Below are 15,024 nucleotides of genomic sequence, written 5' to 3'. Positions count from 1 at the left end.
TCTTACAAGTTTTTTGAAATTGTTCAGTATCTCTACTCACTCTGTATCTGGCCATTTTGTTCTTGTTGTGCAACAGTAACAAAGTTTTTGTCCAGTTCAAAGTTTTTAACCAGTTTACAGTGTGTAAAATGGATCCAAGAAGCTCGTTCCACGATTTTGACTGTGGTGGGTGTTGACAGTAGTACCTGGTACGGACCTTCCCACTTCGGAGAGCTCCAATTCTTTTGTTTCGTAATCTTCACCCAGACCCAAGTGCCTGGGGCTACTGGTGCTTCCGATTTCGGTTGCTCTTTATCTGAAACAGAATTTAACTGCAAAAGTTTGTTATTCAAAAATCTCCTCATATATCCTGCAAGTGAACTGTCAGCCTCCTGCTCTGTAGACATGAGAGGTTTCCACTGAGGTGTATAATATGCCCTCCCAAACAAAGTTTCAAAAGGAGTCAATCCCTTTACATTTGAAACAGTTCTCATACTCAACAGTGCACCCAATTTTTCTGTGTTTCTTCTATCAATTTCCTAAGTCTATTCTTCAGTACCCCATTATGTCGCTCTACTAGCCCTGCAGATTGGGGGTGATACGAACAGTGATTCTTTAACGATATTCCGAAGTAGCGACTAAGTTGTTGGATTGTTTGGTTCATGAAATGTGTCCCGTTATCACTATAAATCTTTTCCGGTATCCCAAATCTGGGTATAATTTCTTTAACAAGGACCTTTGCAACCGTAGCTGCATCTGGGTTTTTAGTTGGAAACGCTTCTACCCATTTGGAAAACATGTCTAAAATAACTAGGCAGTATTTCTTATTCTCACATTTATTCAATTCTATGAAGTCCATACAAATAGTATGGAACGGATATGGTGGTGTTGGAAAATTCCCTCGCTTAGGCTTCAATGCCCCTTGTGCATGATGCTTGTTACAACTATGGCATACTGCACAAAATTTTTTTGTATAGTTTGTAAACCCATAGGTTGTAAACACTCGATTCATTAACTGTACCATCCTCCCTGTTGAGACAAGGCTCTGCCCATGGCTCAACAACGCTGCATATCTAAATAAATTAGATGGCAAAATTGGTTTCTTTTCCTTGGAGATGTACAGCCCCTTTTCGAGGATTGCTCCTCATTTTATCCATTTTTGTTTCTCAAGATTTGTAGTAAGTGTCTGCATTGTTTTCAACATTTCTAAATCTAAAGTCTCTGAGGGTTGTAATTCCTCACTCAAAACAAAAGTTTCTGTGGCTGAAGCTGCCTGCTTTGCAGCTGTATCAGCCCGTGCATTACCTTTTGAAATTCTAACCTGTTGTTTTGTATGAGCTACGCATTTGCAAATAGCTACTTTCTTAGGTAACTGAATTGAATCTAACAAGTCTAAAATAAGTTGCGCATGATTAATCGGTTTACCAGTAGATGTTATCATTCCTCTATTTTTCCACTGTTGCGCAAAAACATGTACAGTAGAAAAAGCATACTGGCTGTCAGTATAAATGTTCACTTTCTTACCTTTTGCTAAGGTACATGCCCTCGTTAAGGCAATCAATTCTGCTGCTTGTGCAGATAAGTTGTGTGGCAAAGATTTTGCTTCTAAGGTTTCAGTATCAGAAAGGACTGCATACCCCACTAGGTTCTGTCCTGTAGGACCCCTCCTGCATGAGCCATCCACATAGCATGTCACCTCGGCATCATCCAAGGGAACATCCATAAGGTCTTGTCTAGGTAGTGTCTTTTGCTCAATCTCCTGCAGGCAGCACTGCGATTTGCCATCTACAGGGGTTGGAAGCAAAGTTGACGGATTCAAAGTTGTGCATCGTTCAATTGTCATACGAGGCTGGCCCAACAGAATGGTCATACTGGAAAGATGCCTAGCTGGAGAAAGATATGCTACTTTTTCTTGCAGTAAAATAATTGCGACTGTATGAGGCACTCTCAATGTGAGAGGGTGGAATAATACTACTGAGGCTGAAGCCTGCACTGCCATTGCAGCTGCAACTACTGCTTGTACACAGTGGGGCAAAGACCGTGCCACTGGATCTAACTGTGATGAATAATAAGCTATGGGGTGTTGTTTTTTCCTATGTTGCTGTGTCAACACTGATGTCATATAACCTTGCTTGCAATCTACAGTTTGAATAAACTGCTTGTTATAGTTTGGTAATCCTAAAACTAAGGATGATGCTATCAATTGTTTCAGCTTACAGAAAGCTGCTTCTGCTTCAAGTGTCCATTGTAATAAATCCTGTGCAGCCATCGGCTTTTTAAATATTAAATCAGCCAGCGGAGCAGATTCCAAAGCATAGTTTGGTATCCAACTCCGACAAAAATTAGTAGTTCCCAGGAAGGACATCATTCCCTTCTTGGTAGTTGGTCTAGGTGCTTGTAAAATCGCTGTTTTTCTGCCTTCATGTAATATTCTACCTTCTTTGGATATTACATATCCTAAATATTTAACTTGTTTTCTCCAAAGCTGTAACTTGTCTTTGTTTACTTTGTGACCTTGAGTAGCTAAGAATTGTAACAAAGCTATCGTGTCTTCTTTGCAGTTTTTCTGGGTGGGGGCCTGCCAGCAGAATGTCGTCTACATAAAGTAGAATCTGACTACCTTTCGGTGGGATAAATCCCGCCAGGTTGCTTGCCATTTCTTGTGCAAATATCGTTGGACTTTCACAATACCCCTGCGGTAATCTGGTATATGTGTACCGCTTTCCCTGAAATGTAAATGCAAACCAATATTGGCTGCCAGGGTGTATTGGTATCGAGAAAAATGCATTACTTATGTCTACTACTGAAAAATATTTCTGTTCTGGCTTTAAATCATTCAGTAAGGTATGTGGATCTGGCACCATTGGTGCTCTAGGTATAACTGCATTGTTCACTGCTTGTAGCTCTTGGACCATACGCCATTCCCTGTTTGCTTTCTTGACAGTAAATAAAGGTGTGTTACATGGTGAATCAGGGGATTCTATTAAGACTCCCTCCCTGAGTAAGGCTGCTATGATAGGTTTGATTCCTACCTCTGCATCCTTTCTCAAGGGATACTGTCTTTTCTGGGGTCTAAAAGCTGACTTTGGCGTTATGGTAACTGGTCCTGCTGTTCATATTAGTCCTACATCTGATTTCCCTGCTGACCAGAGAATGTCTGGTATGTCTCGCAAGGCTTTTTCCTCTTCTTCCAATAATAGTAATACTCAGCTATCTTCACTAGCTTGTGAGTGTACAGCTGGGTGTGTCCAATTCAATTTCTGTTTCTGTACTCCTTGTTCTGAGTTCTAGTTCTGTCTGTTTTTCCCACCTCGTGACTTTCTCACGTAAGTCTGCCCATTTTAAAGTTTTATTCTTAGTCAAACTGACATGGGGCAGTCGATTAGATTTGTAGAGTGTTAAAAATTCCTGGGGCAATGAACAGCTTGCTACACTGTTCCCTTCTGCATCCCAGTACAAATTTCGCAATACCAGCCTATTTGCATGGTTCTGAAACAATTCTTGTTCATAATCTTTATCAGGACCTGGTCTATTACAGTAATATAGAGTACAATGCAACAAATGCTGTTTGTCAATGTCAATGGAGGGGAACTTGCTGATAGCTACATTCATTAGTTCTTCGGTTACTGCCCCTGGACCAGTCATAACCAAGTCCTGGTTGTACCAATAATGCATTTCACCCTCCGGTCACACTACAAAAGTGTCCATTTGTCGCTGTGCTTCCAAACCCTGCATGGTTGGAACTACTGCTATGCCAAATATCTGCATTAAATCTCTACCCAGAAGATTACTGCTATGCCAAATATCTGCATTAAATCTCTACCCAGAAGATTCACTGGGCATTTTGCAGAAACTACAATTTTACTTTTCTGAGTCATCCCTGAAACAGGGTCTATTATTGTAATGTCACGGGAGAGTGGCTCCCGATATAGCTGTCCAATAGCTGCTTTCACTAGTATATAGTCTGGTGATTCTGTATCTTCCGGTAGTTTGGAAGGGTGTATCAGGGTCCGTGAAGCCCCTGAGTCACACAAAAATTTAACTTCCCTCCCCTCCACCAGAAGTGTCACTTCCGGTTTTGTGTCTGCTAAGTAAAGATCTAAGCTCAAGAGAGTTAGGACCAAAATTTCATTTTCTTCTATGTCTGTGTATTCATATACATCCTCTACCCCTTGTGTCACATCCTCTTCTCCTGCTATCACATTTACACTTACCTTTTCCTGCACACTTTCACCCAATGATTCCTGACTATCATATAGTCATTCCTCATCTTCCTTATTTTCTGTAGTTGCCTTCTTATTTAGCCTGCAATCCCTTGCTAAATGTCCTTTTTCCCACTTAAAACACTCACCCTTTTCTTTCTTTCTTCGAAATCTTCTGATCGTTTGTCAGATTGTTTATTTCCCTGGGTATTTTTCTTACCCTTTTTCCCAGTTTGTACTACAAATACTTCTGACCCATCTTCTGCTGAAAATACTTGGGTTTTCTTTTTCTTTTTACTATTAAAATGTCTTTCTGCATGTCTAGCATATTCAAGTAAGGCTTGTAACCTACTTGTTCGATGATCTATCATATGCTTCGTAATGAAGCTACTAATAGGTGCAATGCACCCTTTCAAAAATGCGTTTTTTAATTGTTGTTCATACGGGGAATCATTCACTTGATTTTCAGGAACTGTCATGCCACTATGATTGTTAAAGCATTCTAATAATATGGCATAGTACCCATCTACTGTTTCTTTTTCCTGCTGTATGCATTGATTAATACAAGTCCAATTAGCCCTAGGCTTCCACTTTTCAGAGATTCAGTCTGTCAGACCTTTCACTCTGCCATCCAGTTCTGCGTCAGTATGTGGGAGTGGTCTAAGTTGTGCATCACGAGGATTCCAGCTGCCACAAATCATGTGGCAATCTGGACCTACAATTTGTCTAACTACTTTTTCTACTTCCTCTCCGTTCAAATGGTAACTTAATCTCATACCTTGTAAATCTTCTAAAAACTTCCTAAAATTCACTTTTGGGTGGGGAATACCTTCTGTGGCTTTCCGGATATCTTCCGGTGTCCACGGTCTATAAACTAAAAGAGTCGGATCCTGTCCTGCCTGAGGATTCGGTACTTCTATGAGCGGACATATCTCTTCTTCACTCATAGCTTGTGATGCTCTATTTAACTCATTTAATTCAATTTCCCTCCTCAAGTCACGTGTTTGAGACCTGGTCTCGATGGGATCCCTGACAAACGGTTGTGCTTTTGCAGGGACAGCTGGGCATAGCGGAGGTGGATCAGTTCATCCACTCGCTTCATATTCTGGTAACGGAAGTGGAGGGGGCAAAGGTGGGGCCGTCGCTATTACTAAATTATTATCTTCTTTGTCTAAAAACATTGTTTTTGAATTTTTAATTCTTTGCTCCCTACGATTTGCTTCCTCAAGCCACCTGTGCGCCTGAGGGACTCCTAATTGTCTCTGCTTTTTTAATTTGCCTTTTGTGTCTATTTTTAACTGTTTTACAAGTTTCATAAGTGCGAGTTTATCTAAATTACCCTCGAATTTGTACTTATCGACCCATTTGGTATAATATTTAACATTATCGGAACGCTGTAATTGCATATACTTCGCGTCTTCAGTTAGGGGCGTGTCCCGGGAACTTTTTGTGCACTGATTTCCCATTGGTGTCTTAGCTAAGCTGTAAATTGTTACGTAACCCTTTCTATCACATGGTACCACAAATCTACACCTTTTTCACAGTTTATCTAGAATAACTGTCTACCTATTCTGTTTCCCTGATCTATGACAAAAAACAGTAACACCTTCTTCTGTCTCTAATTTGCATAAGCAATTTACCTGACAAAAAAAGAATAGTTCTGTAACTAGTCCCTGATCTTGAAACAAAATAAGGTAATTCCTCCTTACCTGACCCTTCGTGAGTTGATCCACCGGATTGTTGACTCGTCCTCCAATCCCAGATCAGAAACAGTGGCTGGCCTCTTTTGAACGACAATTCAGTCGGAGGTCTTTCAAAGCAGAAGAGCCGATTTGGCCTCTTCTCCGTACGGATGCATGCCACCGGGCCCAATTCTGACCTAGGTCCAGAGCGAGAGATACGTATTCCGGCTCGAAGGACCAATCTGTCAAAGGAAAAATATACTTTAAAAATTATCAAAACACGGTAGGTTCAGGTTAAGGCACTTTAATCTTGCAGCAAGGAGACAAAAACATGCTAATACAGAGTTTGTCTAACCAGAAACAGGAAATGCATTCATTTTTATAGGTTATCAAATTAATCCTGTCCTACCATGCTGACGTAACAAATTATCACCTTTTGGTCATCATCTGCTGACCATCTTTCCCATGATTTTCTGCTGATTTAAACAATTTTTATGTGAAATGTCCTGAGGAAAACAACATGGCCTTGGTTACTTTCAGTTAGATACTTGTCATGTTATATTCAAGATACTATAGCTAAATCGAACACAATGCTAGCAGTTCATTTCTCTAATAAGCCTTTGTCTAACTTATCTCTAAACTACTGCAGCTGCAGAAGTTCCCATCCTCTGAACAAGGCTGTCTGTCTGGAATCATTACATTTATTCAGTGGTATATTGTCTATTCATATGCTTCTGACCTAGCAGATTAACACCTGCTTCTCAAGTATATTTCCACAAGGCATAAACAAGAATATTGCTGTGCTAGCAGTTACTAGGTCAGAGGGCAACTTGCAAGTTTGAATAAGCATGCTGCAGTTTCAATAAGGCATATTTTTGGTCTCATATGAAACTCAATTTATATAAATCACAGTGCATAAGAAATAGAATGAAAAGCATATTAAAAACACTTGATTATTAATTTGTCATTAAGCATACACATATTAATACATATTTTTCTAATATATATATATATATATATATATATATATATATATATATATATATATATGAAAACTTCTCTGAACTGCTTTATACAGATTTCAGAACTATCATGGTAGCTGTTTATTTTATGCTGCAACCTTGCTTGTTATATTATCAGTGCTGCAAACCTCCTATGCATATACATTGCAATGTTTCAAACATCAACCTCATGTACTATACTGTAACAATTACTTTGAAAACCACAATTACTTCCTAGTACTGATTGTATCAGTTTACAATTGAATTTCTTTGAGTTTCTCCCCTCATTTGATAATCTCTGATCACCCATCTTTGAGTTCTTGTTTGCCTCATTATGTCTTCATGCTGCCTTCATCCTGGCTCGCCATCCTAGTCCCATTTTACATCTGTTACACTCATTGCCTTCCAGCACACTTTTCACTTATTTTTTTACTTGCCTCATCATTTCCTCTAAGCTTCATTTGCTTTTGCTCTGTCACTACCTTAATCCTCTGGCACTCCAGTCTCCAGAAATGTTCCACAATTTAGTGCACAATCTGATATCCTCCTGTTTTTTTCTTTTTACATCTCTGTTACTCTTCTTTCTTTCTGCCATTAAACTTTAACATCATATTTATCTTTCCTCTTCTTTTTAAAATATCATCTGAATTGCTCTGTCATGACATATACTCCCAAAACATATCCAACCTTTCTTGGCAAGTTATGTATAAGCTCTAACTTTCTCTGATTTTTAAGCTCACTGTTAATAAATATTCTATACCTTTCATCTTGTAATGCAACACTAATGTCTTCTTCAATTAATTCCTCTGCAACTATTTTATGTCCTTAGCTATGAACCTGTATGTCAAGCAAAGTTTCTCATTAGGACTCATGAAGAAAAATCTTGATGAGTGGACGGGAAATAGGAAATACACCTCGGGCATCACTTCTGAGGCTCTGCTCAACAGGGGCACAGGAAATTAACTTTCTTGGGTGGCATAAGCCCGGGAACCTTGTTGGCTAGGCTTACTTAGGCCCTTGGGCCAATAGCCTAATACCTACCTATGAACCTAAAAATTTTTGAAAATCCCCATCTGGCTTCATAAGAAGTATATCTATTTCCTATTTTATACTGTTTATCCACTATTTGCTCAATATCAACTATCATCCATTCCCATTTTGCATGCATTCTTCATCTGTTAACATTTGTCTACTGCAAAACTCAGCTCAACTTTTCATTCCAAAGCCAATTTCAAAACAGATATATTTCAGACAAACTGTAAATAAAAAACAACCAAGCATATACTGAATAAAATATACTTTAATACAGCCTAGCCACTTCCAATTTCCCTCAGTATATACTATTATAAATTATGCAGTCTGTCATTTTTTAAATCTTCATTTTTTGTGTGTGACCAGTACTCCACCTTTTCCAGTATCCTCATAGCCTTACCTTTCAGTAGTATTAGATGCTGTCACAATGCTTCATTGTAAGGCATTAATCTCCTTTTCCTTACTTTTCACTGTCCCTGATTCACTCATCCCCCACCATCTCCTCTTCCCCCCTTATTTTAGGCTTTGTCCACTGAACTTCACAGGTCACATGCTCCACCAACACCCTTGGTCACTGTTAGTGCTGAGGCTCATCGATTTTAGAAAATTAGAAACATTTTATTCAGACATAGAATACTTCTGTCAAATTCTTTGGACAGATAATCTAAAAAGCATTTTGATGCTATTTAGTATACCCATACCAGCATAAATTCCAAAAAATAAAGTAGCCAGTTATTTGGATTACTCCAACATGAAAAATCACAATAAGAAACTGGAAAACATCAACAAAAACATGAACAATCTCAATGTCTTTGACTCATTTGAACCAAGATACACTGTATATATATCAAGGAAATAACTACAATGAAAATACAAGCTGCCACAAATTCACCTACCTAAAATTATAGCCTAAACTAGGCAGAACACAAATATAAGACCGATTTTATGCATCGACTAAAGCAATATATAGGGATTAACAAAAAGTTTAAGTTCCTGTCTTTTTCCATGTTTCATGTTGATCTTCCCAAGTCATATTTTACATTATTGCAAGAGAAAAGAAAATAAGCTTCAGGTATTTCACTACAGACACAGATAACATGAAATAGTGCAAAATGTCATGTACTTAAAACAAGTTTGATGGCAGACATTATCATCAGTTAGATGCATTTTCTTAATGGACTCCGAATCAATGATTTTCTGTCTTATTTACCTCCTCACTGTTGGGATATCTCAAAGTGGCGTTAACGACTTTGGTGTATAATGTGTAGGAGAAGGGTTTACTTATTTGGGCTGATAGTGATCAAAAGATTTGTACACATTCAAAATGAAAACAATTTGATTGTATACTGACAGACTTTAGCAATGTTAGTAAGGACCTGCAGATTTGCTATTGTATACCTACTTTTGTAGGTAAGCAACTATAATGAAGAAGTGTATTCCATTTCCTGCTTAGACTTGCACAAGAACGTATTGGACAAGTATGCCTTAAACACAGCATTTCCTTTTCTAAGAGTGCATTTTTCTCTATATAAAATGATCCCCGCACTGCTGAAAAAAAAAACATAATTTAGTTGTTTGTTTTGTTTTGCTGTTTTTCTGTGCCATTCAGCTTCATCTATGTACAACATGTTGTATTTGAAAGATCTACTGCAATTTGTTTCTTTTGGATTTTGTCTCCAGAATTCTTATATCATTTTAACCAACAAGTTTGATGCATGCAGCTATAATCTCTAGAATCATGAAAAGTCTACAGATAGCTCCACATGATGGTATTGACCTGCACAACTGAATAGCACAACATTATTTTGCTAAAGCAATAAAGATATAAGAGAAAAACAAATCATACAAAAAAAATCAATCCCATTGCCACCACCCTAGCTAAAAAACAAAGAAGAATTAGCAGCCATTAAAAAAAAATAAAGTAAAAAATAATAACAAAAAAAGCATTTTAAATGAACATTTTATACCCCAGTGGTACCTAATCCCTCAGTCAAATGATTAAAACTGATAACTTCAACCTCATATTATCCTGTATTATCCTGTATTATAAACATTGTGTATTTTTCAAATAACATCCAAATGAAAGGGTGAAACAGTCTTGTAGATAATCCATTCAGTAAAAACAGCAAGAAAGATTCATAGATTCATAGATTACTACTAGGCTAACTACCTTGTGTCTGTAAGGTAAACAACTTAACCATTATGCCAAATCCCACCCCAGCTAAGATAAGACTCTTCACTGTTTAATACCTTAAAACTCCTGTAGTGGAGGCCTGTGGGACATCTCCTGGTCTAGGAAACCCCTTGAATACCTTGGTATTGATGCCCGGATGGATGAATCTGGATGCTAGTTTAAGTGAAAGCTGACTGCCTTGTCCCCCCCCCCCCCGCCACAGAAAGTGTCCATGAATTAAGCCCATGCAAACAATTTGAATAGCTGTTTCACTATCAAGCTTGGATTATTAACAAATCAGTTCTGATAGTATTTCTTAAATCTTAAATAGGTAACATGCAACTTATGATAATAATTATATTGTTTGATCACCGCTAATAACATATCCATGCTTCAGTATCTAAATATATGGATGCATCTTACTTCTGTAACTGAGTCTTTAATTTACTAAATGGTTTATCTAAGTGACCATTTTACCCTTTGGTTTGGATGTTATTTGGGATACTCTGCAGGCATCTTAATGTATATGGACACCAGGCTTGTTCTTAAGATGTGTTTCAAAAGTAAAGCCAAACAATCCACCTATGATGTACTGACAAACTCAGAAAAATGACAAAATATGTCATCTGTACAGACAATACATTTTGGATTTATTGGCCTGAATGCACCAGTAAAGACTTAAAAAATGTGAAAAATCACTGGCATTCAGAAGCCACTTAGCTGAAATACTGGTATGTCCTTGATGGGCCATTTGCATATGAACTCTATAGGACTCCACTACAGGATGTTTAAGGTATTACATAATTAAGATTATAGCTTAGATGTGTCTTTCTTGGAGGTTTTGCAAATAACAGCTATTAATCTTCTGCACAGCATTTGGGACTATATGGACTTGCTCCCCTTTACACAATAATTTGTGTGTACTTACATAATTATTAAATAGGGCAAATAGAAGCATGTTATATGAAAGTTGGAGCAAACTGTGCATAATTGTTACAGATCATGACTGATAATTGGCTAACAAAGAGTATCAGTGGGAATAAATCATATGATATTCCACACAGGGACATCAGCTCATGCCTGATTTAGTTCTGCTGAAACATATGCACTACATGAATGGCAGTAGCACAGCAGCATAGCGGTGCTAAATGACAATATACATAACATGCATTATTAATCAGAAATGAAACATCATAATATGAGCAAGCACAGAATATTATCAGAAAGTGCTGCTGCAAATATACTGTATGCACTATAAATCTGAAACAGAACATCATAATTTGTGGAAGTACAGAATATTATCAGAAAGTGCTGCTGCGCAGTAATGTATGTAGGCTTCATTATACGTCAGAAATGGAATGTCATAATATGAGCAACTACTGAATATTATCCAAAGTGCTATCACGTTTAGATTACGGCACTTCATATTATTCTGTCAGTATATCTCTTATTTGCATCATCCAACAGCATTCTGTTGATTTTTTACAAGCACATACATAGCACTAGGCTGTATAATAATCCAATCTGTAAGAGAATGTAACCCATGTTTTATCTAAACCATAGAATTATCCTTAAAAAATAAATGAAAAACAATAATGTGGACACTTACCTACATTTCATATCAGTTTGGCACATGAGGTTTGCTTGTAACTTTGAGATAATGATACAGATGACCCTGACAAAAATCAGAAAATTCACCTAGAGGAAAGAAGAAGAAGATAAAAACTAAACAATCCTTCAGATAAGCTGCTATGTATACTTTGGTAAAATGGTAATGTATTTATCAGCTATGTGCATTTAAAAATTATACAACAAACTTGATTACACATCATCATCATATACTTTATCATTAATATTTCAGAAGAAGATGTGCAGGACTTCCTTCCTTTGAATATATGTAAAATATCAGGACTAGAATAGCAAACAGTATACATCTTTCTGGACTCGAAACAACTGAGGCACACACAACACCACCATGAAAACTATGAATTGTTTTTGTAGGTTTGTGTTCAGGATAATTCACTGCACACAGAGATGTAAAGTTTAGTGGGCATATTTCAAAATGCTTGAAGAATACATAAAACTTGTTCAATTTTCAAGTCAAACTGAAAAAAAAAATGTTACAAATAATCATGTTAGTGAAAGTCATAAGTTAGTGAAAGGAATAAGCTGCAGCTTCTCTTCTAATTTCATGTTTTTTGTTTGTTTTGTGCTTGTTTACACATTGTATTAGTTACGCTCTACTAGCATTATACTCAAAGAACCCATAGTCTTCATCAGATTCTTCTGATTTTTTTTTCTCCTCCTTTCTTCTTTTCCTCAGCGGAAGCATGGGCAATGTTTCCTGCTTATATGTAATGCAAACATAATAATGGTATTAGTCCTAGTTTATAAGTCAAACCTACTAAATATTCAGTGTTTGTCAGCTGGGAGAATGAACTGGCCAAATGGGTCCATGTCACCCACTTCATGGGCCAAAAGTAAAGAAAAATAAAATCCAGTGCAACTGTATATGTAAACAAAATAAAACAACAGTCACAGCATGTCACCAGTTACGGAGCCACAAGGATGTACATTTAACAAGAAGAATATAAAGGCATAACAAGTAAACCAGTAATAGGAACAGGCACAAATTCTAAACGAAAGACATACCTTCAGCTGTGAGGATCATAAGAGAGAAGTTACTCAGGCACTGAAGTAAAAAATAATATTTTGGAACAAAATATAACAGCAGTAATAATACAGCTGTTAATAATCAACAAGAATAATTAAACATCATACCTATATCTTTTCGTTGCTGGTATCCATTCTTTTAGAGGCCTACTGTATGGGTTTGGTGAGTTAAGTCTGTCAATAATAATAGTAATAATATCCCTTTGTTAACCAGGTAGGGTCACTAACCATACAGTCCGTTTCCAGGTGATATTTAGGAGGCATATCTCATTAAGTGACTTGCTCAAGGTCACATAGTAACCAAATGAGGACTGAAGGAATCAAACCCTGCACCACAGGAGCTAGAGCTTACAACCTTAACAGTGTGCGCCACATGATAAGTGAGGCTTGGGTTTGCATTTTCTGGGCAGTCATTATATTCCCAACAGTTTAGTTACACAATGTTGTATATGTAAAATTATACAACATCAAGGTGAATAAGTGAAAGATGTTAGATATGAGATCCCTTCAATGAGAAGCTTTATTATAAACTGATTCACTATATACAGTGCCATTAGATCCCTTAAAAAATTAAATATATACATGTTATTATATATGTGACATTCCCTTCCTTTAAGGAAGAACTATGCTCTACAATAAAGGAAAAAAAAATCATTGCATGCAGCAATAAGTGTAACTATCAAGATGTCAAAAATCTTGCTAAACATAACAAGGAACTCTGGTCCCTGATCAATTCAACCAAAGCTAAATATGAGGGAAAACAGCTACCCATGCAAAAAAACAACCATAAGGCCTTCTTCATCTGTGTTAAAAAACATGTAATACCGAGAACTGCAGAGAGCCAGTGGCAAGTAATATCACATATACAGACCCCAGGGACATAGCCAGACTACTAGTAGATACATTTAGCTCTAACTTCACTCCCCCTTGTCCCCCTACATTCCCAGATCACATACCTGCATCTATTTCACCCACCCTTGTCCCCTTCATTTTCAGATCACATACCTATATCTACACACTCCCTACATTCTCAGATCGCATACCTACATCTACACACTCACTAATCTCCCAATAACAACTCTAACTTCACCCCTCTCGCCCCCTACATTCCCAGATCACATACCTACATCTATATACTCCCTAATCTCCCAAGAACAACTCTATCCCCATCCCCTACATTCCCAGATCACATACCTACAGCTACACACTCCCTAATCTCCCAAGAACAACTCTAACTTCACTCCCCCTCCCCCCTACATTCCCAGATCACATATCTACAGTTATACACACTCTAATCTCCCAAGAACAACTGTAACTCCTCCCTCATCCCCCTACATTCCCAGATGACATACCTACATCTACACACTCCCTAATCTCCTAAGAACAAGTACTTTGCAAGGTCAGAAATTATTACATCAATAACACACCCATGAAAATTGATTCGTTAGTTAGAGACCTGGGAGCCTATGTGCACAATAGCCTGTCCTTCGACTACCATGTGTCCATTATTGTAAGAAAACCTTTTTTCATTGTGTAGCTTACAAGTAACCGTATGGTTTATAGGTCCAGGGATATGATCATCCTACTGTATTTGGCACTTATCATGTCGATCATGGAGTATAATGCCCTTTTTACTATGCATCTGTTCAAACATTTAATACAACCTGAATGACCACAATGCCTTCTCACCAAGAAAGTCAAGGGCCTAAATTTTAAAGACTACAATGACGATCTCAAAGCATTGTCCTTATCCTCAGTATCATATGGTGCACTGAACGGCAATCTCTGCCTCAGGTACAGAGCCTCAACAAACCCTGTTTTCTGTGTTCAACTACACATCTGCAAGTCCAATGGTAGAATAAATGCCTGCTCAAGAGATCCTCAGGAATGAATACCCTAATAAGTACCCATTAATTATGTACATGTATAATTTTTATGCCATCACTGCACTTGGGAAGTTATGTGAAATACAGAGGAATTATTTTTTTACAAAAATAAACAAACAAATACATAAAATAAAAACAGAACTGATATCACATCTACAACAATAATTTCATTTATGTACAAATACTATATCCAAACAGTTTTCTTTATTATAATTTCAAACCTAGAATATTTAGAAATGGCAGTTTGCTTATAAATGTCACTTTTCTTACAATATATGCTACAATTAACATTTCTGAATCATGAAAAGGATGATCTTCATCAAGATGAAAATTATACATGCCGGTAGAATTGGAATGAGAATTACACTTTGTAGACTTAACTTGTCTTCTCTGAGA

General features: G+C 37.3%; 1 protein-coding gene across 1 annotated transcript in view; it reads right to left on the bottom strand.

Moving 5' to 3' along the window:
- Positions 1-15,024, bottom strand: part of GLP1R (glucagon like peptide 1 receptor) — a 3,029,130-nt gene that overhangs the window by 437,339 nt on the left and 2,576,767 nt on the right. The window contains exon 11 of the mRNA XM_044084828.1: positions 11,679-11,767. Coding sequence (XP_043940763.1) covers positions 11,679-11,767 — 89 coding nt within the window. The remainder of the gene's footprint in view (positions 1-11,678; positions 11,768-15,024) is intronic.

This window comes from Protopterus annectens, chromosome 1.part1 (genome assembly GCF_019279795.1).
Source record: "Protopterus annectens isolate FY-2018-M chromosome 1.part1, PAN1.0, whole genome shotgun sequence".
Taxonomy (NCBI): Eukaryota; Metazoa; Chordata; order Ceratodontiformes; family Protopteridae; genus Protopterus; species Protopterus annectens.
This window is presented reverse-complemented; position numbering and strand designations above follow the sequence as displayed.